The 23,146-nt window shown below is 45.7% G+C and overlaps 1 protein-coding gene across 2 annotated transcripts in view; it reads left to right on the forward strand.

Annotated features, from left to right (window-relative positions):
* The window catches only part of OPHN1 (oligophrenin 1), a 159,559-nt gene that overhangs the window by 110,273 nt on the left and 26,140 nt on the right, over positions 1 to 23,146 (forward strand). For both annotated transcript variants that reach the window (XM_084814265.1, XM_084814266.1), the window contains exons 14-18: positions 4,069 to 4,143; positions 13,610 to 13,694; positions 16,207 to 16,265; positions 19,306 to 19,411; positions 22,628 to 22,787. In XM_084814265.1, the coding sequence (XP_084670391.1) occupies positions 4,069 to 4,143; positions 13,610 to 13,694; positions 16,207 to 16,265; positions 19,306 to 19,411; positions 22,628 to 22,787 (485 nt within the window). The remainder of the gene's footprint in view (positions 1 to 4,068; positions 4,144 to 13,609; positions 13,695 to 16,206; positions 16,266 to 19,305; positions 19,412 to 22,627; positions 22,788 to 23,146) is intronic.

Below are 23,146 nucleotides of genomic sequence, written 5' to 3' on the forward strand. Positions count from 1 at the left end.
AAGTACAACATGTCTCTGAATGCCTCTGTTGCTCTGTCCAAAGCAACCAAACATTTTGAGTGCATTTGTAGCTTTGGAGCAGGCTAGAAGAATTGGGAGGCCGGTACAGTGGCTGCAGCGTGGGAGCAGCTGCTCTTAACGTCGCTGTTGACATCTCACTCTCAGGCCTGGTCCGTGTTGTTTTGGAAAACTAAGCAACTGATTTACAGTCTGGTCAATTAACATCGGGTAACCATCTGATAACGTAAAAAACCCATCCTGTCAAGTCAGGGGACAAAAAACAGCTACACGCCCTCGTAGGTTTGTTCTTTAAAAGATTTGTTTTTTACATACAGAAAAGAGAAAGGATCATGTCAAAGATGCTTGCAACTGTGTCTCAGTATGAAATATACCATCCAAAATCACCCTCAGACATCCCGTGTGTTTTGAGTCCCATTGACTCTTCAGGAACATCTGTAAGTGTTAGAGGGTATTCCAAATCCTTCCAAATTGTCCCTCTTTATTCAAGGAGGAGGCAGGGCCAGCTTGCTAAACAATTCCTCTGTCCGGTCCAGTCCTGCCTCATGGCTGGTGATGTTGTGGAAGTCCTTCTTCCGGCAGGGACTCCCAAAGCTCCTGCCTAGGCTCCAAACTTTGTAGCAGCTTTGGCCATGTCCTAAAATGTCTCCCCACACAAAAATAAATGTGGAGAAGCAAGGCTGGATTGGGGCCAGTGCCAAGAAAGTCTGGAGTCTCAATGCCACCTTGAGAGAAACTGAAGATGCTGCTGATCTTCTTCTCAGCCAGCTCCACAGCCTCCTCGGGTTTCCAGAGGCTCTTTCTTTCCCAATTATTTCCTTGGATCCTCACCAAGACTGCTCAGATCTTGCAACTCACCTCTGAAATGGACTGGGCAGGGAGGAGTCTCAGTCTGTGCTGTTAAAAGGGTGTAGGGATGCTTGTTCCCAAAGGCCCTCCAAGCCCTTCACCGTGCCCTTTCCAGAATCCTGTGACAGAATCATCAGAGCAGAGTGGAAAAGCCCAGCGCAGCCTAAAACCATCTGCAGCCCAGTCAAGACACTTTCCTCTGCCTTCCTGAAGGCATCAGGAATTGGCTTAAGATTCCTTCTGTAGATGGAAAGTGGCATCTCCTTGGCTGAAGTCAACCTACTGAAGGTCACGGCAGGCCTTAAGTTGCCTTGTGACAAGTGTGTGGAAGCAGCCCTGAGGAGATGCTTTGAAGGCCATATCTCTGTAACCAACGCGATGTTCACCAGGGCAGCCTATATTTTGGTGGACAAGCTTATAATAACTTACAACACGGTGGACTAACTGACAATATACACAGTGGAGGGCAGCCGGAATAAAATTTCATGGTCAGCGGCTCTCGTGGTGGTCTCCTTCCTAGACGCAGTGCAACATAAATCTTGGGTCATGGCTTTTAGCATCTATCTGGGAAAGAGACTGTGAGACTGAGCCTTGTGATTTCCAGCACCAAGATCTTCATTGAACTATGGGGACAATGGTGATAGACATAAAAAATAAGAAGGCAGGAGGACTTGGATGAGGGCCTCATGTGGCAGAAGGCAGGCCCTCAGGTACCACCAACACTTTCACTTATGCCAGGAAATGGACCAGTAATCAATTTAGCTGTGTAAGAGCTTTTTCTCTAGCTGGTCCCAGTTTGTAAGCTAGTAGCTGCATCATGTATTAACTGAAATTTTCAAGAAGTCTTCAAAGGCAGTCCCACATACGTTGCTTTGCATGAGTCCAGTCTAGGGGCTACCAGGGCTTGGAACTGTGCACCTTTCATCCTGACAAAGTGGCCTTTTGTCTCAATCCTCTTATGCCTAAGATAAAGGTAGTCTTCTGTAGATTGCAGGAGGTGGTACTTTCGTGAACCAGATCATCCTCAAGAAAAACTGGCATAGGTGAGAAGTGCAGAGGGCCCTTTTGATTTCTTCTGCAATGGGCTGCAGCAACTAGGAAGTCCAAGCTATTGTTTGTCTCCTCACATGATGCATCCTTGGGGAAAAAAAGTTTCCCAGTCTGCCTTATCGAAATTGTATCAAGCTGACTTACCGTTCAGTAGCGAATTTGCCCCCTATCAGAATCATGGCCCATTCTTTAAGGGGGCTGCTGCTTCAACGGCGTCCTGGGGGCGCTCAACTTCAGATGAGATTTTCAGCGTACCCCAGGTGCTGCGAGATTGACATCCTTTCTTCTGCTGATGCATCTTTGGGGCAATGGGTTCTACGGAGGGTTTTGTCTTCTAAGGACTTCCTCTACACCTGAGGGCCTGCCTTACAGGTTACTACAACCCAAAGGGTTTGGAATAATGTCCTGCATCTCTTGGAGAATAGGGTGTCTCTTTGCCACTCAGCACTTGGGTAGTATTGGCTTATCCTTCTGTATGACTGGATACGCTTAGAGACTCCTGAGTTGATGACTTGTTAGTAAACTTGGATATGTTAGGGACTCCTCTGAGTTGATGCCTTGTTAGTAAACTTCAATTGCATGTTGTTTTCTTCTCTCCCAGTCTGATCAGGGTAGACAGCAGTACTGGAGGGAGGAGTGGGCAAGTTAGTGTCGTCTTCTTATCAGGTAGGTGGGGCAATCCTGAAGGATTTGGCATGCCCTCCTGTATCTCCCAAGAACAGGAATTTATAGCAAGAAACCCTCCCTCCCTCCCTCCCTCCCTCCCTCCCTCCCTAGGAGAGGACATGTTCTCCTTGTAACAATTTTAGAATTCACTTGTGAAACTCAAATCGGTTTCATATCATATCATACCTATTTCCACCCAAGGGCCATTCGGTTTGGAGAAGCTCTTGGGGTCTGCATTCCAATGGTGGGTGTGGCTGGGCCAACATACTGCCCATCACTAAGCCTTAGGAGAGGCATTTATGCCTTGTAGCATGGGGAAAAAGTGGCCCAAGAGCCAGGAAACCACCAAACAGTTGATGGTCAGGAGAGAGGGCATGGGGCCAGGGGAAGATGAGGTGACCATCTGTGGAACCCCAGCAGGTTGGATTTGGCCCCTGGGCCTGAAGCCCCCCAACCCTGCTGCCGAACCGGTGGGGTGGCGTTGCCTCTCAACTCTCCCTCTGCTACAGCCCAATATAATTCTTGACTGATGCAGCTCTTGTGTTGACTTACTGATTATTTTGTGAACTCTGGTCTTGTGAGCATTCTATGTGAAGCTGGAATAAATATGAAAATCCCCCATGCGTTGCGTAAATGCACCCCATTTGAAATGGTGATGCCATTTCAAAATTGCATGAGAGCCACATTTCACTGCTGACTTCAGCAATGGGTGGATCTATCTGTATCTTATCCATGTACCTTTCGCATGTTTTTATCCATAAATTTCCCATAAATTACTACATTAATCTGCAGTTTTAAAAAATCCTCTCAAAATAGGTTTTTAAATACATATTTTCTCTAACATACAAGTTTTGGATATGTATTTTGATACATTCAAACTGAGAAAACTGTTGCAGCATTTGGAGAAGTACCAATCTCTTGGATAACTTCCAATTCACACATTAGTCCAAGTGGATATGGACATTTTATGTAAGAGTTTGCCAAGACTCAAATTTCTGAAGTACCGCCACTACTGACCCCTGCTCCCCTGTGTAGTTGTTATGCAGATGGGGACTTCCTACACACACACACAGACGCACGCACACCAAAGAAATTCTTGCATGCATGCATGCATGTTCTCTTGTGCACTGGAATCTCTGAGACATACTGATTACTTTCAGGAAATTGAAAATGTGCCAGTTACAAAGTAAAATTATTTATGAAGCCTACTTAGGGAATTGTGGTGTTCTAATAAATGACTTCCAAGAATACTGTAGTCTCTGGACTGTGTTCCATATGAAGTCACACTCCCAGGGGTAGTACAAGCTCTCTTGCTGTGTTACCTGTACTGGGACCCTTCAAAAAGTGACTGCTCTCTTTTCTCCCCTTTTTCTTTTAAGGAAAGGCACAAGGTGGTGCGGTTGAGCTTCCTGAATGCCTAATAAGGTTATTTGATCAGTTGGGAGTAATTGTTCGTTTTCCTTTTGTTTTTTCCTTCCCCTTCAGGAGTCACAACTGAAGGCGTGTATCGCACTGTTGGCAGCAACATCCAGGTTCAGAAGCTATTGAACGCCTTCTTTGGTAAGAAACATTAACTGATAGCTGGTTTTAATTAATAAGGAAAATCATATCAAGGAGAAGTGGATTTGATAGTGAAGCAACCCCCTAAATCAAACTTGTACCCAGTCTGCCACTCCTTTTTATTGGTGTCGTCCATCCTAAATTTTCCATACACATTTCACTTCTCTCTTTTTTTTTAATTTGAAGTTCTGCTAACTTTGCTAAGTTGCCTATTTCCAAAAAATAAATATGAGCAATGTGGATATGGGATTTTTGTGTGCGCAAGGACCAAATAGCATGAATGATGGATAGCATTCTATCTGCACACTCTTCTCTGAACCACACTCCGCTAAGATATGGAATAGTAGTAATAATAATAATAATAATAATAATAATAATAATATTGCACTGAAGTTTCCTGTTGCTTATGCAATACAAAGGGGCCTTCATGCATTACAGAATTGGATGTTCACAGAATTTCTTCTCCCTAATGTTTGGAGGACTCTGATGGAACAGGCCACACATATTTTACTGGTGTTCCTACAGATACAAGGATCTTCCGGGCTTTACATATTCATAGTAGCTAAATCCACAGTCTGCTGCCTTAAATAATTAATGCAGTATATTTTGACATCTGTAGACCATTATATACATTGCTCCAACATGTACACAAACTAGGAAGTATGAGTGAGTTCACTGTGCTATTCAGGGTGCAATCTTATGGCCACTAGGCAGCATCTAGACGGCCATTGGATTTTTCGGTTTGTAAGTGCAGCGTGGAGTAGGCAAAAAGGGGCGTTCCCAGGGGCAGGGAGGGGAGGAGACTGTAGAAGGGTTGTTACAATGCTTCCTATGCGCTGTTCAGCCTCCCCCCACCCACTCCGATGCGCCCCAGCTAGACAGCTGAAATCGGCTGTCTAGCCACAAATGCAGGGTGGCCAAAGCACAGAGGAGAAGATCCCCCCCCGTTCTCCACCCCCCCCCTGCATTGGATAGTGAGCCCCCTCCAAGTTCAGAGGCGGCCAACAATCCCCATAGGATTGCGCCCTTAATTGGAAATGCATACATTGTTCTTGGGAGATCAGAAGGATTCGGTAACTAGGATTTTGCAAGATCCTCTACTGATCAATTTGCTCATCTGTTGTTTGGGTAACATTGTCATGTTCAGAGCCATGTCAGGTCTGAACATGGCACAAACTTGGGAGAAACTATGAAGACATTAGAAGATACGGTTGGAATGCACAGCGGTCTGGGTAAATGTGTCAAATAAGATAGAAGGCAGCAAGCAAAATGTGAAGTTCTGTGATGTAGAAACTACATCAGAACATACATACATTCAGAAAACTAAAGCTCTAAATGTAGAAACTAAAGCCCATGCATTCTCCTTTGCACGTAGGGGGGAATGGGACTATCCCTGCTGCCCCTGCCCCTGTGTCACACCACTGACCCTGTTGCCCCCCATGCATTGGAGAGCTGAAGTTCTCCAGTGGAGTGTACTGTACTCCTGCAGGATTTGGCTCCCACTGCAGACACCTGGCCCTGCAATGCGTGGAGGTGACAGGGCCAGTGACGGGGATGAGTTAAGAGTGGGCAGAGCTAGCAAGTGTGTCCTCTCCCTCCTCCCTTGCACAGCTGGAGTCATGGGATGCATGAATATGGCTTAAGGAAACAGAAATAGCAGATTAGACAATAGTATGGCTTGGTAGAATTCAGGGGTCGCACATGAAACAAGGGGAGAACAATGCTACACTGACTGCAGGGGAAAAGCATAGAGACACAAGAGAGTTGGGGCAGGCTACTTGGCTACCCTCTAATTAGAAGAACACTTTCAGGGGTTAGACTTTTTACTTGTAGAATTATATTGACAAGCTCGTGGGGTTCTGAAGAAGAGCAAGGGAAACTCTGAAGCAGTTTAAACATTTCACTTGCATGCCATTTGGCTGAGCTCCAGTAATATAGTCTGCACAAATCAGACTGTTACTTGATAATATAACTGGAAGATTATATAAGGAAATTTGGAGTGTCCATTTTCGGTCTGAGTATGTGCAAAGGAATAATTTTAATTTTACAAGCTTGGGAACAGAGAAGGGAAATATGAGTATATAGCCAGAAAGAAAGAGAGTTTGGTAAAGATTAAAGTGCTGGAAAAGGGACAGTTGGTTTGACAAGTGTATAAATTTGAAAAACTGCAGTTAACCATTCACAATTGCTTTAAGCTTTGGACAAAAGAACATTTAAAGACCAAACCAGAGTCAGATTTCTGAGACTGAAGGGAAAAAATAAAATTAAGAGAATCATATAAGGCCATAGACCATTATTAAAGAAACCCCAAACCATGGAAATGGAAAAACAAGTGTGTGAAAGGAAGGAAGATGGAAACATTTCACCTCTGAGCAAAAAAGAAGGGTAAGAACAGTCACTGGCCATTAGAAAACCATAAGTAAGGTGTCTCTGTTCAGTGAATAGCAAGTTTGAAAATAATGCTTTGTAAATATTAAATAAGGGAAAATGAAAGATTTGAATGTGAGTTTAAACATAAAAGTCCAGCAGGGGGGAAAATATGTAGACAGTAGGGATGGGCAAAAAATGAGTTCAGTTTGCTTTTCAGTGCAAACTTAACACATTCACAGTTCCTGAACATAACATGAACCAGAATGCAGTTTGCCATCAAAATCCATACATTTCTGAAATTTGTGCTACAGTTAAAAAAACATACTTGGAACAGTGTCCACAAAAAAGAGTGTCTTTGAAAAAATGTTTACAGAAACATTTTACTCAATGGAAAAGTTGTTTGAAAAAAGCATGCATTTGAATAGATGTCCACAAAAATGTGTACATTTGAAAAAATGCATACAAAAATGTGTAGGCCATGAGTATATGATAGAACATGATAGCCTGTAAAAGAGGCCTAAGTGCCATAGTAAAAGATGCACACGCCAGAGACATCTGGGGAGGGACATCATGTATAGCTGTTTCTATGCAATTGCTAGAAGCCTCCAAGCCAAAATGGGAGAGCTGGAGTGCTTGGTTTTAAAGGACAACCTGGATATAGTGGGCATTACAGAAACCTGGTGGGGCAGAGAGAACCAGTAGGATGCGCTCATCTCTGGATATGAACACTACAGGAAAGGGCAAACTGTGGGAGGTGTTGCTCTGTACATCAAAGAGGGCATAGTGTCGAGTGGACTAGAACACCTAAGAGGGGCAGACACTTCCACAGAAGTGCTGTAGGTGACAAGACTGGGCTCCAGAACTAATTTAGTGCTAGGAACATGCCATCATCCCCCAGACCAGAATGCTCAGGTCAAGATCCGAGCTATCCCGAGGCCTCCGCAGCCTCCTTCCCTCCCTCTCTGAAGCGTAGTCGCTGGACAGGCAAAAAAGCCCATCTAGCAAAAAGTGCACAGTGGGAGGACAGGGAGGCGAAGATCACCTCCGCCGCGCCTCCCGCCCCGCACTGGATGATCAGAAGCTTCCGAGTTTGGGGGCTTCTAGTCACTGAGGGTGCAATCGATAGGATTGTGCCCTTAGTTTTATATCCTGCCTTTCTTAATAGCGCCCAAGGTACCGAACCACTCGCATGTCGGCTGCAATCCTGTGCACGCTTACCTGTGAGTAAGCCCCAAAGGACACCGTAAGTGAGGCTTAATTAAACACACATAGGCTGCATTTGCCCATCACAATAATAATGGTAGGGAATCCTGGCTTATTGTGGACAAGCCAGCCAGCATGCTGTTCCGGTGCTCCTGCTTGTAGCAGAAGCAGTGCACAAACTGCTGATCTTCTGCCCATGCCTTGTTTATTATGTCATTTGGACCCGGGTTTGTCTTTTGCCAGGCAAGCCCTTCCCCAGCCCACAAAAAGCCGCAACAGGCCACAAGGCGATCTGGGAAAAAAGTGCTTAGAAAACTAATTTATGGCAGCCCCCCAGGGGCTACACTTTTCTTTGTTCTCTGTAGGCAGTGACTACCAGACCTTAGGTTGAAAGTTTTCCGTAAGTTTTCCTACAGCTTTTGGTAGGGCACACACAGAGGGACTGCCCTAAAATCAACGTTTGTTATGTGATCGGTGTATGAACTTGGAGCTGTAGCTTTTCCCACTTTTTTTCCCAATTTGAGCCCCAAAGGGTTCAAAATGACCAGAAGAGATCTGCAAGGTACTGAAATAATCTGTGGGGGTATCATGGAATAGGTACCTAACAGATGGTGTATGGAACAAATCTTACTTCCAGGCTTTGCGTAAGGAAAATGGTCGCTCATAGAGCCCTAAGGCCTGGTCAGTATAAATGGCTCAGTTTAGCCTGCTGTAAAAAACTGTGCAACAATCAGACAGTGCATGACTGGGGTATAATTGCTAGGGCAAAACTCCCCCCGCCCTGACCATAAACAGGGCCCATGGGCCGTGTGGGACACCAGCGGGTGGCTCGTTGGGTCAGGCTGGAGTTGCAATGTCTTCAGTAGCTCTTGGCAGCCACCGTGCTCCTGTGGGGTCTGGAGTTCAGCTGAGCCTTAAATCCCTCTTGGGGATGATCCTTCCCAGGTGCCAAGTGCAGAGTGCTCAAGAGGGAGACCACTCATTTGCAGCCCAGCGCTCTGCCACCTTCCAGTCTGTCCCCCCTTGCTCGTTGCCTGCGCTGGGGAGAATGAGGGCCCTGCTGCAAGGCGGCGGCAGGCGGCGGCTCCTCAGGGGAATCTGTGGCATCCCCGGGGGCTCTGGTTCAGGGGCCTCTGGCTCCAGGGGCTCCTGGCTGGCAGGTTCTGGCTCTGGTTCATGCTCAGTGTGGGGTCTTGGGCCTGGACTCGGCAATTCCACAGTTTGCAGTGCTCTTCTTCCTGGCTCAGCTGGTTCCCTCTCTGTCAGAGTTCTGGCGGCTGCTCAAAATCAGGGTCCTGGCAGGTAGAGCTCTCCCTGTTACCCTCCCCGGACACCAAGAGGCCACACCTGTGGCAAGGGGTGGGGGTGGGGAGTTGCTGAATGCTGGCTTTCAGTAAGCATCATGAGGGCGAGTGAGCAATTCGGATTTCCTGAGGCTAACACAAAAGAGGATGCAATTTACTTGTGAAATCCATACATCCTCAGGGTTTGCAGTGCAATGCACAAAAGAAATGTATATATGTGAAAACACACACACATAAAACGCTTTATTAATTGGAAAATCACTTTAAAAATGCATACATTTGAAAAAGTGCGCTCCAAAGTGTGCAGACTTTTAAAATGTGTATATTTTCAAATTTGCACAAAAATCTGTACAAATGTTTGTTCAGACAAAAGAATCTGATGCAGAAACGAGATAGAACCAACTTAAACGTGAAGAAATGAGAGCCCAAGCGAAATTGAGCTTGACAGATTCCCCATCCCTACTGCTGCCACAATAGAGAGGTGGTTGTCTTATGGATAGTGTCCCAGATTTCTACAAAATGTCTTAACTGTAGAGAATCTGCTTCTACAGCATTGTAAGAGTGCATGTTCTTTTGTTTCTGTTAGAGTCAATTTACAAACTCCATAAAGGGCTGGATGTGCCTGATGTCATCTGATCTCGGAAGCTAAGCAGGGTCAGCCCTGGTGAGCCCTTGGATGGGAGACCGCCTGGGAATCAGGCTTCCTGCATTGAGCAAGGGGCTGGACTCTATGGTCTTGTAGGCCCCTTCCAACCCTATGATTCTGTGATCAGGGAGGGGGTGGGGAGGGAAATTCTTTTCAAATACAGAGGACAGCTTTGCATCACAAGAACCGGCATCGTGTAGTAGGTAGGGCCGGAGTGGGGACCTTTTTTCCACCAAGGTCTGCATTCTCTCAGAGGAGTCATGTTTTGAGGATCCCATGCTCAGTGCCGCTCTACACTTCCTCTCAAGTTCACTCCGCAGATGCACACAGGCACACACATACTCTCCCTCTCTCTTTCTGCTTGGCTCAGCAAGGAAATGCAGCGTGCTGCCTGGGGAGAAAAAGCGTGGTCTGCCCCTCCACTGGTAGCTTACTGCTGGGTGGGTACATCGAGGCCTCTTTTTAATTACCATCAAGCACAGAAACACAGCAGAGCAAACTTCAAGGAACCAAAGGGGTGGACCCCATTCGAGTTGAGCGCATGGACTCATAAAAAAGAAATACCTTGACCACGGTCTCTTAAGGGTGCATTTAGGGACTTTTAATCAGGACTGAAGAGGCATGTTTGCAAGAGCTCTTTGCAGATACCCCATTGTGAATGTCACTTGAGGAAGTACAGGGCTGACACCAGGCTGGCAAGCAGCGTTGTTTTCATATCTAGAGTTCCTAAGAAATAAACCCTATGGCTCCCTGTCTGAGTGGACGCCTTTTCTTGCCGAGCACGAGAGAGGCTGCTGTTGCCCGTAGTGGCACTGCTTACTTGTTGCGCTTTTGTTTTAAAACACTTGGCTGCCACCCTCTTGTGCCACTGTTATATTGGATTCCTGCAGAGTCTTGAGTTATACACGGCAGAGGCAGACTTTAATTATCTGGGACAAAGTGTGTGTGATGGCTGTTAATAGGTTTTCCCTCCTTCCCTGTGTGTTCCATCTGAAGCCCTGCTGTTGTTTGTTAAATGCTCATTAGTTTGGTTGACCACTTCGCCACTGCTCCTGGCTCCATCCATCTCTCTTGGCAAGAAGAGAAAACCGAGCAGCAACTGGCAAGAAATTCTGGATGTGCCCAAAATATCTTTCCTTTGTAGAGCTCCAGCAACAAGCTGCTCATACTCCTGAGTTCTCCCCCCGCCTGCCGCCCCAGTGGAAATCTGTGGACACAACTGGGAACTTCTGCTCCAGATCTCTTAGTCTTGTGCTGCCACAAAAATGTTGTGGTCACCTGGGTAATCTAAACATGAAGGACATGTGCTGTATGTTTCCTTTGCTCTTCCCCTTGGCTGGCTTTCTGCTTCCAAGCAAAGAAAGAAATTCTTCAGGGTGAAATTTGGAATAATGCAATGAAAAATATGAAGAGGAAATTTTAAGTGAAACCTGAGGGAATGATGTTGTAACGCTGAGGTTTTCTCAGAATGTGGAGTTCAAGATGGCTTTAGCCACGGGGTTTTCATTGCTTCCCTTTAGAGATTAGTTCTGAAAGCTTCATCCAAGTAAGTTTTGTGGAACCATATTTCCTCACTTGGAATGGACAACGGTGCTTTTATTCTTTTTCTGTGGCTTGGTTTCTCCTATTAGAGGCATCCAGAAGCATTGACCAGGGATTGGTTCCATACTAAGACATTTAGTGTTACTCATGACTAACTTAAGTCCTGTTGATTTCTTTGGGGCCTAGGTGTGACTTACTTAGTCTGGGTCCAACTCTATTATTTTGTACAATGCCATAATTTTACAGTTTTTCATTAGCAAAATAAAGACAATTCCCTGCCCCGAGGAACTTCCAGCCTAACACTGAGGAGTTGTTGTTGTTAATGGTTTGTTGGGCTTTTCCATTTTTTTTAATACAACGCAAACAGTGGCCCTCTTCCCCCATCCCTTCCTCCCTATCCCCTTTTCCTCCCCTCCACATTCTCCCCTCCCCCTCTTCCTGTTGTTCCATACTTAGAAAGTAGTGATGTTGCAGATGTGAACAGAACAGTTGAACAAAAGTTAAATATGTACATACTTAACCATAAAGAAAGGGAGAGAAGAAAGAAAAAGCGAGTATTTCATCGTTGGGTAGGATGGCTGCCTTAAAAATGGTGGTACTTCCTAAAATTTTATTTCTGTTCTTAAACATACCATTAAAGGTGCCACAAAAGATACTTGGAGACTGGTAAACAATGTTCTTGGATTTTGTATGGAATGAGAAAAAAAGAGTAGCAAAAAAAGAAGAAGCAAGCTTTAATAAAACCAGCAAAGCTTTCCCATCCTTAAAAAACTATTATGTTGCAGCTATGCTTATGCATTTGAAGACATGGTTTAATCTAGATAGAGCAACTGATTTAGAACGACATAATGTCTCAACAGAGTTGGAAAACACTCTATGGGTCTATATGAACTTCGATTAAAAACATATTAAGAATGAACCCATGCACCAAAACCCTGTTTAACATGTGGTTGAAACTTAAAAGAGTAATAAGTCCAGGTTTGTCTCCATTAACTGCTACTACGTATAACGAAGAGATGACAGATGAACTGCAATTGGGCAGTCTATCTTTATGGTACAATCATGGGCCAATAGAAACAACTGCACTTATAGATGAGGGAACATTTAAATCATATGAACAAACACAGAATGAAATGCACCGCTCCCAATCTTTTATTTTTCCAGTATTTACAGCTTAGAAGCATAGCCTTGAGGTTACTAAGAAAATCTGGACCCCTTTGGGGGGAAAAAATTGCTTTTGAAATTTTGATGACACAAAATCAGGAAAATCTACTAAGATTTAGATCTTACAATTAACAATTACCATAAAAACTGGGAAAGAGAACTAACGTCTGATTCCAGGAAGCACCTGGACTTGGATCTGGAATGATACATCACAGCAGACTATTAGTACAAATTTGAATGATATATCACAGCAGACTATTAGTACAAACCTTTATAAAATTTATTTTTTGCTGGTATTTAACGCCTGCAAAGCTTAACCATATTTATCATAAGGTTGATAACAGGTGCTGGGGATGTAAAAAGTCTAACTTAGATATGGCCCATATTTTCTGGTTTTGCCCAGTGATTACAAACTATTGGCTAAAGATAATAGATGAAATTGAAATGGTATCAGGGTATAGACTGCCACTGGATCCAGTAGTTATTCTCTTCGGTTATGTAAAGGAAGTTGTTCTGTCTGATGACATAGAGATGATAGCGCATTTACTAACAGCCACCAGAATGCTGATACCTGCAAACTGGAAAAAACCCAAAGCCCCCACAATTGATGATTGGATTATCAAATTATGGGAAATAATATATATGGTTAGGTTAACTAACATAGTAAGGGTTATGGAGCGAAGACAACCAAATAACAGATTTATAGGAAAGTGGTCCTTATTTGTAATATATTAGTGTAAAAAGCATCAAGAGAATGTGCAACCTTTTGTGTTACGGGGAACCTTGTGATATTGGTTGGTTTTGCTGGTAAGTCTGTTAATATTCTCTGTTGTTTAATTGTTGATAGTACTTGGTCCAGTTATTTGTTCGTATACTTTTGTACACTTCCATCAGCGTTGTAAAAATAAAAATTAATGAAATTTTTAAAAAGAAGAAGTGAACAAGGGAAGAGATAAGGAACATTTCTCTCTCAAGGAAATAATTCTTTTTTTCTTTTCTTTTTTACCTCATTGCCTTCCTCGTTTTAGAAGAAGGCATTTGTTATAGCGGGTTTATATGCAATGTAGAATGTTGTCTGTATAAGGTGTAAAGAACTGTTACCTCTGTTACTTTTGCTCATCACTTCAGATGCTACTACTTTAGAGATATGCCTAATACGTTTTGGAAATAGATTAATAAGTAGTCATTTTTTAAAAAATGTCACTTCTCTCTTCACTCCCTCCCCTTCCTTCTCAAGATCCCAAGTGCCCAGGGGATGTGGATTTCCAAAACAGTGATTGGGACATCAAGACAATTACTAGCTCTTTGAAGTTCTACCTCAGGTAATTTTTCACAGCTTGCTCTATTTGTTGTTTCCACTTTCTAAGGCAGATAAATCTAACTGAACCTTTTTTTGATAAGCACATTGATAAGCACTCTTTGAGTGCTTATCAATGGGACCTTCTCAAACTGGGGAGAGGTAACGAGTGGGGTACCGCAGGGCTCAGTCCTGGGCCCAGTGCTCTTCAACATTTGTATTAATGACTTGGAGGAGGAGGTGCAGGGAATGCTGATCAAATTTGCAGATGACACAAAATTGGGTGGGATAGCTAATATTTTGGAAGACAGAAACAAAATTCAAAGTGATCTGGATAGACTGGAGCCCTGGGCAGAAAACAACAGAATGACATTTCATAGGGATAAATGCCAAGTTCTGCACCTAGGAAAAACAAACCAAATGCACAGTTACAACATGGGGGATACGTGGCTCAACAACACAACAAGCAAGAAAGATCTTGGAACTGTTGTCGATCACAAGCTGAATATGAGCCAACAATGTGATGTGGCTGCAAAAAAGGCCAATGCTCTTTTGGGCTGCATTAATAGAAGCATAGCTTCCAAATCCCGGGAAGTCCTAGTTCCCCTCTACTCAGCACTGGTTAGGCCTCATCTGGAGTCCTGTGTCCAGTTCTGGGCACCACACTTTAAGAAGGATGCAGACAAACTGGAGAGGGTTCAGAGGAGGGCAACCAAGATGATCAGGGGACTGGAAACAAAGCCCTATGAAGAGAGACTGAAAGAACTGGGCATGTTTAGCCTTGAGAAGAGAAGACTGAGGGGAGATAGGATAGCGCTCTTCAAGTACTTGAAAGGTTGTCACAGAGAGGAAGGCCAGGATCTCTTCTTGATCATCCCAGAGTGCAGGACACAGAAGAATGGGCTCCAGTGACAGGAAGCCAGATTCCGGCTGAACATCAGGAAAAACTTCCTGACTGTTAGAGGAATACGACAATGGAACCCATTACCTGGGGAGGTGGTGGGCTCTCCCATGCTGGAGGCATCCAAGACGAGGCTGGACAGCCATCTGTCAGGGATGCTCTGACTTGGATTCCTGCATTGAGCAGGGGATTGGACTCGATGGCCTTGTAGGCCCCTTCCAACCCTACTATTCTATGATTCTATGATAACCTTAACTTGTTGATCTGAGGGGGAAATGCAGAATGGGTGAAAATGAATTGACTCTGTTTCTTCAGTAATGCAGTCCTAACACTGGTATATCAGGCTCAATACTGGCACCTCCTACTGGCTCTGGAAACATTTCACAGGCCTGCTGACCATCCCTCTGGCAGGAGATGCCAAGGAATGGACCTTGGACCTTCTGCAGGCAAAAGAGGGGCTCTGGCCCGTCCCAGAAAGCTCTGATTGCCAGGTGTAAAGCCCAGAGTAATACCCACTACTGTATAAAACCAGCTGCACTTTCTGGTAAATATTTTCTTTCTAGAGAAATAACTGGAGCTACTGTTTTATGCCCATGGCTATGTGTACTCAAAAAGCCCGTATCCATGTCAAGGTAATCCAAACCATGCACCAAGAAAAGATGGGCCCTGTGGCCTATATATGCTTTTAAAAGCCCTACATTTTCCATAATTTATTCTTCTGCTTCTTGTGTCAAGGTGTAAACAAACGCCCTTCATCTTCTGAGATTTCATCGGGCATCGTCCAAACGCTTCCTAGCAAATCTTCGCAACAATAAGGACTAAAGGCTCTTTTTTTTTTAAGTCTGAAATTCTCAGGAAGCTGAACTCTGTGGCTGTAGCAAATGTTTTTGACAAGGTTGACAGCTCTGAACACAGGGAACGTCTGTGCATTTAGTAGCAATGTGGCCAGAAGGTGATTTCAGCGGATACGTTGGAATCTTCTGGTGGCAATGCAGTGATGATAGGCTCAGTATTAACAACAATAAAACCACTCAGTCTCAAAAACCTAAAAGTTAGAAGAACATCACTTCTGTGAGTGAGAGCAAGGTGGAAATATTTTGTCCATAGAAGTTCATTGAAAGATTGACTGCAAAGCTATCACACTTTTGACGAACTAGACTTGCAGCTTGCCAAAAGCTTGGTGGCACAGGAATTCCTGACCTTGGAGCAGCCTAGTTCCATCTGGATCCAATGGCTCAGGGACTGCAAAAGGAATGGTGCAACTTGGAAATCCAGATCCACCCTTGGCCTGCTAGTAATTGCACTGTAAATTGGATGGTGAAGTGGTATGGATATATAGCAAGATGGGTCAATTCTCTCCAGCAACACTTTGTAGAAGGAGTGAGAGACGCTTCTGCCATGTCTTTAAACAGGTTATTGTTTAGAAAAATGAAATAAAAACCTTTTCCAGACCTCATAGGAAACGATGGCATCATTCACAGGGCTGGATACGGACGGATTAGCGACCTTGGTGGAATGAATCGAGGCATAAAATGAGATTTTTAAAAGCAAACAAACAAAACCTAATTTTTCCAAACTAATTGAGCATGGGAACACTTGTGCCTCACTTTCGCTTTGTTTTTGTCTCTCTTTGCAGGAACCTCTCTGAACCTGTCATGACGTTTAAACTTCACAAAGACCTGGTCTTGGCTGCCAGTAAGTGCCAGGGAGAAACAGGGGAACTGTTGTGGGAGAGATTCCCTCAAGGACGTGTCCTTCTTTGCCTGATGAGGGTGACAAACCAGTCTCTGGAATGTTAGGTCTGTGTGGGAGACCACGGGCTGATGCAGATGTAACACCAGCTCCCCTCCTAGAGTCTGTGGGGAGGTGGAATCACAGAGCAAACAGGCCCCTTCACTTTCTGTGACTCTCCCCCACAGCGGTCAATGCAGGCACAACTCTGGCTCCCCAGCTAAGCACAGTTAATCAATGAGGGGCACCTCCTCCCTCCCTGGAGCACTTTGTGCCACCCCACTGTGGTTATGCGTGTTATTCCTGCTGAGGTTAAGTTTTTCCCTTATTCCAGGATCTGAAACAGTGAAAGTGGGTTTCAGATCCAGGAGAAAGGGAAACCTTGATTAACCTTTCACCATAGGAAGATTACTTGCTTAAGCACAATTAGTTGTGGTGGGGAGATGTGTGTGCGTGGGGAAAGCAGTCAGTCGCAAAGCTGTCTTCTGACTTATTTATTTGTAAAATGTGTATCCTGCCTTTCCAAAATATGGTGCTCAAGGCAGCTAACAATAATATAGATACAATAAAATATGAGCAAATACAATAAAACAATAAAATACAAAGTAGAAGAACGTTAACATATTTTTATGATGTTTTAACTAAGTTTATTTTAATCTCACTTTTATTGCTATTAGCGGCCCTGAGCCATTTTTTGGTGGAAAGGTGGGGTATACATTAAAAGCAAAAACAAGCAAGGCAAAACATCAGTGAAAACAATAAAAACAACGAGCTATAGCCAACGCCAGCATATTTACAAGTCAGCTTATAGATTAAAGGCACACCTGAATAAACGTGTCTTTGCCTGCTGGTGGAAGGACATCAGAGATGGGGCGAGTTGGTTCCAGAACCTGAGAGCAGCCACTGAGGAGGCCCTGACCAAGAGGGGATTTCTCTAGGAAGGTGATTCCCAAACTTCATGCCAACTCTTGCTGATGTGCCCTGAGGGACTGAAGTGTCTCTGGACAAGTTAAGCCACCATGCTGGGTGCATTCGCCACTCTGTGCCCCTTGCAGTATTGATCCCCATTCTGTATACAAATAGATGGTCAGTGACATGATTCCAGGGGAGAGTCTGAGAGTGGACCAGGGTCCTGTGAGGGAGCCTGTGCTGTATGTTTTTCACTTGCAGTGTGGAAACAAAAGGTGGTGCAGTCATCACAGGGTTAGGTGTGGGGGATTGTTTTAGGATGAGCGCAGCGAAGCTCCTCTGGGGACGCTGAGAGCCTTCTCTTTTTTGCCGATTAATGGATTGCTCGGTGCATACTTAAAGCAGCACAGTTAATGAATGCTGACACTTCAGTGGGTTTGACAGTTCTAACTTCTGTTGTATTACTGGGCCGGAGCATCATCTAATGAAATTAGTGTGGTAATCAATCTGGCCATGGTGACTGTGCTTCAGCCGGCCGTGATGAGCTCCCTGATGCTTTCGGTTCCAGCATTCCTTTGAAAGGCAGCCACCCTGTGCTGCCTGGCCCCAAGGCCTGTCTTTGACAACCCAGCTCCTTTCCCTGTAGTAGGACATTTGGAAGGGTGCTCCTGTGGAGGGGCACGTGTCTCAGGTTGCGAGTGCTTGGGAGCCAGCGTGAGGCACACGTGCTCTGCAGAGGGAGCGGGAGGGGGCAGCCACTGCAGTCCAGCTGTCCTGCCCGTCTCTCCCAGGGCAGCCGTTGGCCACCAGGGAGAGTTCCACTGGGCACAAAGGAGCCCGCCCAGCCGGGTCAGAGCATTGTGGCTTAGGCTGTTGACTCTGTTGCCCTGGCTAAAGGTCGAAGCACCAACATGTAGGCTGAGCTGGGACAAGCAGAAAGCAACCGTGCGAGGGTCTTTGACGCTGCCAGATGGAAGTGGCCGGCAGAGCTTCAAGGAGGGTGTGGGAGCATATGCAGCATGTGGGGCTGGACTGAATGGCAGCAGAGAGATGTCTGCCCAAGGAGAATCCCTCCCCCCACCGCCCCAGTGTTTTGGCTGGAGCTGAGCCCAGTGCCAAACCCTTAGCAGATTTCTAAGCTGCAGTACAGCGTCACTCACTTCGCCTTTAGAGCAGCAATTTCCAGATTGAGTGCCAGGGCACATGAGCTTAGAGGGTCATTTAAAATAAAGCCCCTAAGCAGGATGCATCCACCACTCTGTGCCCCTCTGGGTAAGGAATCCTGTGTAGCCTTGAGCCCTCTTCTCTCTGCAAGTATCTAGGATCTGTCCTGAGGGGAAGGAGTTTAGGTAGCAGAGAGCTTCTGTGGAGCTTTAGGGGAACCCTAAAGCATCACTGTTGTCCAGAAATCATGCTTCCATCCCTGGGCCTTCCCTGTAGGGGCATTCTGGAGAGGGAGGGGGAGGAGCTGAGTGGGCTGTCCCTTGTTCTAGGAGCTCCTTGAGAAAATGCATGTATAAGAGTGAAGAATGCCTCCAATCTATAACCAGAGAAGTAAGAAAAGAAAAGAAAAGAAAAGAGAAAAGCTGTAGTGAATGCTTAGTGAGACCATCAAGCCTTTCTTTTAAAATCTCACTCTTGAGTTCATTTAAACTTCTCTGTTCTTCCCAATTACTTCTATTTTTTCTCCAGTTAATCATGTTTAAATAAGAAACTGTCCCCTGTTTGAATTTCACCAAATTCACCTGAATCTCCCCCACCCACCCATATTTCAGCATAAGTTTATTCAATACTGTGCTTCTAATTTTCAGTACACCAAAGGTTAAACTATAGGCATGACATTAATTATGTGCATGCAATTTATGTGCACAGTCTTTGTTACGTGAATAGCAGACCTGGAAGGAACGCCAGCAGGATCTGGACCCTCAGAATGAGGAGGGAGATTTGACCATTCTCCACCACCACAACCACTATGGTCCTGACACAAATGCCTCCCACCCCCAAACCATGCTGTTTCCATTGGGAGGGATCCTCAGTGCGTTGACTACATACTAAAACTTGTCTCTTCTTGGATTCCCCCCCCCCCCCAACCTAGAGTCTGAGAACCTGGATTATAGGCTGGGTGCCATTCATTCTCTGATCTATAAACTCCCTGACAAGAACCGAGAAATGTTGGAGCTCCTCATCAGACACCTGGTCCAGTAAGTTGATTCTGATGTTATGCACAATTGGTACCATAAACAGAATCCATATGGGGATTTTATCCTCATTGTGGGGGTGGAGGAGGGAGGATACGTGCATCATGTAGCAAAATGTGAGTTGATGTGTGAATGTAGTTAACAGCAGTTCAGGGAATAAGTAGAATTTATTTGGTTTAATTGATTATCCTACCTTACTCTGGAGGTTTGGGGTTAAAATATTTTGGAACTAGGGCTCTGCCAAATAGTCTTGGGTTCTAATTTTGGGGCACAAAACAGTGAGTTCCGTGAGACTCGTCCTGTGTTCATAAAAAGCGGTACTGGCCTGGTTCATTACACTTGTATGCCGTTGGTCCATCAAGAGGATCAGAGTAGTGCACACGTGGGGCGTGCGTGTGTGTGTGTGTGTGCCCCAGGCGGAAATTTATTTTGTTCCCCAGATGGAACCACATCCGGTGTGTTGGGATCACTCCCTGGGCAGCCCCCTATTTTAGGCTCTTGCCAGCCACCCTCTGCTGTGATTAACTCTGTTCTCGTCAGAGATATGACATGGTGGGTATGAACCCCACCGTTCCTTCATTTCCTTTTCCTTTTGCAAATGTGGCCTAGGCAGGACCTTGATGGCTGCTGATGAAACCCATTAAAATAAATCAGTGAAAGCACGGACATGATTTTTTTTTTAAGCAAACCATCAAAATCCTAGTGATCTCCCAACATATCAAAAGCACTGAAGCAGAAGCACCAGTGTAAAGAAAAGGGAATAAATAACAGACGTGAGTCTAGCAGCAGCCAGCCCCACTCTCTGCGGTGCAGCCACGTTTGCCACCCTTCAGGAGTTATTTACCAGATGTCTGCTAGCTGAGGCAACTTTTCCACCTTAACTAATTTTTAAAACCCTCATGTGACACCCCAAAACTTCCCTTTTAGGGTGCGTAAGAGTAAAAAACACAACTATCAATCAGACACAACACAACCAATCATATGCAAGAGCCTCTTGATGCTTCCCCACCTCTGCTTCTCCCCCCACTTTACACCACCAGTCCCTTGCTCCACAAGGAGAGAAACACTTACCTTGTCGAAGGGGCGGGAATACAGAGGACAGGAGAGGCCAGCCGGGGCCACTCTGCAGCTGCAAATGTCAGCCATTTCCTGCTGGGGAACATGAGACTTGAAGTGAAGTCCTACAATGCCTGGCAGGAAATGCCTGGCAGGCTGCGCCATTTGCAGCCCTGGAGAGGTCACGCTCCACATATGTCCCGTCAAGAATCATTGTGATGCCCCCTGACCCCTACCGGGAGGGTCATTTGTAGCTGAGGGGAGTCCTCATCGGGCCTCTTCCACGCCTCATCGGGCTGCTCCCATGCCTCTCCCCCCAACTCTCACCACGAAGTACGGCATTTTTCCTTGGATGGAGGAACAGGTGGTGCTAGAGTGGTGGGCACCTCATGGCATGATGAGCCCCTCAAAGGAGCCTGGATTCAGTTCGAAATGGGGCAAGCCCATTTGAGAGGGGGGAGTTTGCATGTCAGCTTTCCTCCTCCCCACTTACCCTATCTCTGATCTCTCACAACTAGCACGTGACAGCAAAAATACCTGGAACGTGTCATGATGCACTAGCCTGTCTTCATTTGTAAATCATATGATGGCTGGCAAATTTGAACACAGATTTGGAATTTATGGGCAACTCAAAGACAGCAGCGGGGGGGGGGGGGAGAGTTAAACAGCCCCAAGCCTGGTCACTCCTCGCCCACAGCTGTAACTTGCAAAAAGACTTTTAGTGCAATCCTATGCATGTTTAGACAGAAAAAAGTCCTGGTTGGCTGAGGAATGCAGGGAGTCGCAGGTCTTTTTTCTAACGTGTAAACATGGATAGGATTGCACTCTTGGAAAGCTTAAAGTGATGCGTTTGGTATCACGTGTAGTGTGGCCCTTTGTGAAATAGATTATTTAAAAATAAAGTTGTTGTCTTAATGTGCATGTACACAGGGGAGCCATTCTGCTAAAAGATGAGCGTGGAGTGCAAGGCGACTGGATAACAATAATGCAGCTCCCCTCAGATCACCGCTCCTGCCAAGGGATATATTTGCCGCAGCCACGGTGTGCATGTACGCGCATGTCTCTGCGTGTCTGTTTAAAAAAGAACAATCGACAGTTGGCTGTAGTTGCAGTGGAAAACTCATCCTGTTTCCACACAGGTGTATGGAAGAAATTAAACTGGCTAAAATCGTTACGTTCTGAGCTCCGTATTTATTTAGTTGTCTTATCTATTTGAAGTATGTTTAACCTGCTCCTCATCCAAAAAGGCTCCCAGAGCAGCTCACATATAATCGATTAAGCGAGACGGTCCCTGTCCTCAGGCTTACAATCGAAAGAGACACGACACACAAGGAAAAGGGAAGGGGGGATTAATTCTTTCAGCAGGGCTGGTGAAATGGCCCTGCTCTCATCCCCCTCAGCTCAGCCTGCTGGAATGGCTGCTGGTGGTGATAGCTGAGCCTTCACGAAGGACACGGAATGGTCCTAGAAGGCCCAGCATCGGGGCTCGGCAGTTCTACTCAGAGCCATGCTGGGAGTGCCTGTTTTCCATCCCACGGCCCTTTAGGTCAGCAGCTGTAGCTGGAGCCAGAGGGAGGGCTTGGTCCTGGTCCTGGTCCTGAAGTGCAGCAGATGGAAGATGCTGTTGGCTCAGTGGTGCAACTGGGGCAGGACTGGGGGCTGGTGTCCAGGGGCCCACAGCCGGGGGGGAGGGGAATGACCACTCAGAGAGCGGCAGGGCAGCAGAAGCCACCCGTTCTGTTCCTGCCGGGATGATGGTGCGATGATTTAAGTGAGCTCAAAATGCGGAAGTGCGTATGCTCATTTTGCTTTACTGGCAGCTGGATTGCTTCAAAGCAGAGCAAGGGCCTCCAGCTGCTCCCGTCTTCTTCTTTTTTGTGAATGCTTCTGGGCTACACGTGCGGCTGAGAGTCTTAGGTAATGAAGAGAGCATGCGACTGCCGAGGAAAGACGGGTGTTCATCTGCAATGTGCATATTTTGTGTAGTGCTCAGGATAAGTAGCCCAGTGCGCCCACAGGCCCCCAAATGTTGCCTCCTCCTGGACTAGGTCTTGAGGTTCCTGGTTGAAGCAGTGGAGTCCCTGATAAGTTACTCTCTGCTCTCTTGGTGTCCCTCACGTGCTTTTTTTGCCTGATTCTCTCTTTTTCTCCTTTTCTTGGCAGTGTGTGCGAACACAGCCGGGAGAACCTGATGTCTCCATCTAACATGGGGGTGATCTTTGGCCCCACCCTCATGCGAGCTCAGGAGGACACCGTGGCGGCCATGATGAACATTAAGTTCCAGAACATTGTGGTGGAGATCCTGATTGAGCACTTTGACAAGGTATGGCAGCTCCAGAGAGACAACGGGGCACCTTTTCTGAATCTCTTCTCCAGGATTAGCCAGAACATAAATAAGATTAGGGTAAGGCTGATAAATACAGGTAGGATAAGCTCTCGTGAAAAGGGTGCCAGAGCCAGAGGCAAGACAAGCTGAAGCCAGGCCAGCAAACAGACAAAGCTGGAGAGGAATCCAGGCTAAGGGGGAGGCTCAAGGCAGGGTCACAGAGGTTGTGCAACACTGTTGAAAACCAAGACTCAGGAACTGGTGGGTTCTGGGAAACTGGGTCTAGCGTGAGGCAGTGGCTACTGCTTTGGCGAAATTATTGGCCAGTTTGCTAGTGGCAACTTGCTGCTTCTTTT

Source organism: Heloderma suspectum, chromosome 9, assembly GCF_057233095.1.
Source record: "Heloderma suspectum isolate Gila_16-S chromosome 9, 16-S_ref, whole genome shotgun sequence".
NCBI lineage: Eukaryota > Metazoa > Chordata > Lepidosauria > Squamata > Helodermatidae > Heloderma > Heloderma suspectum.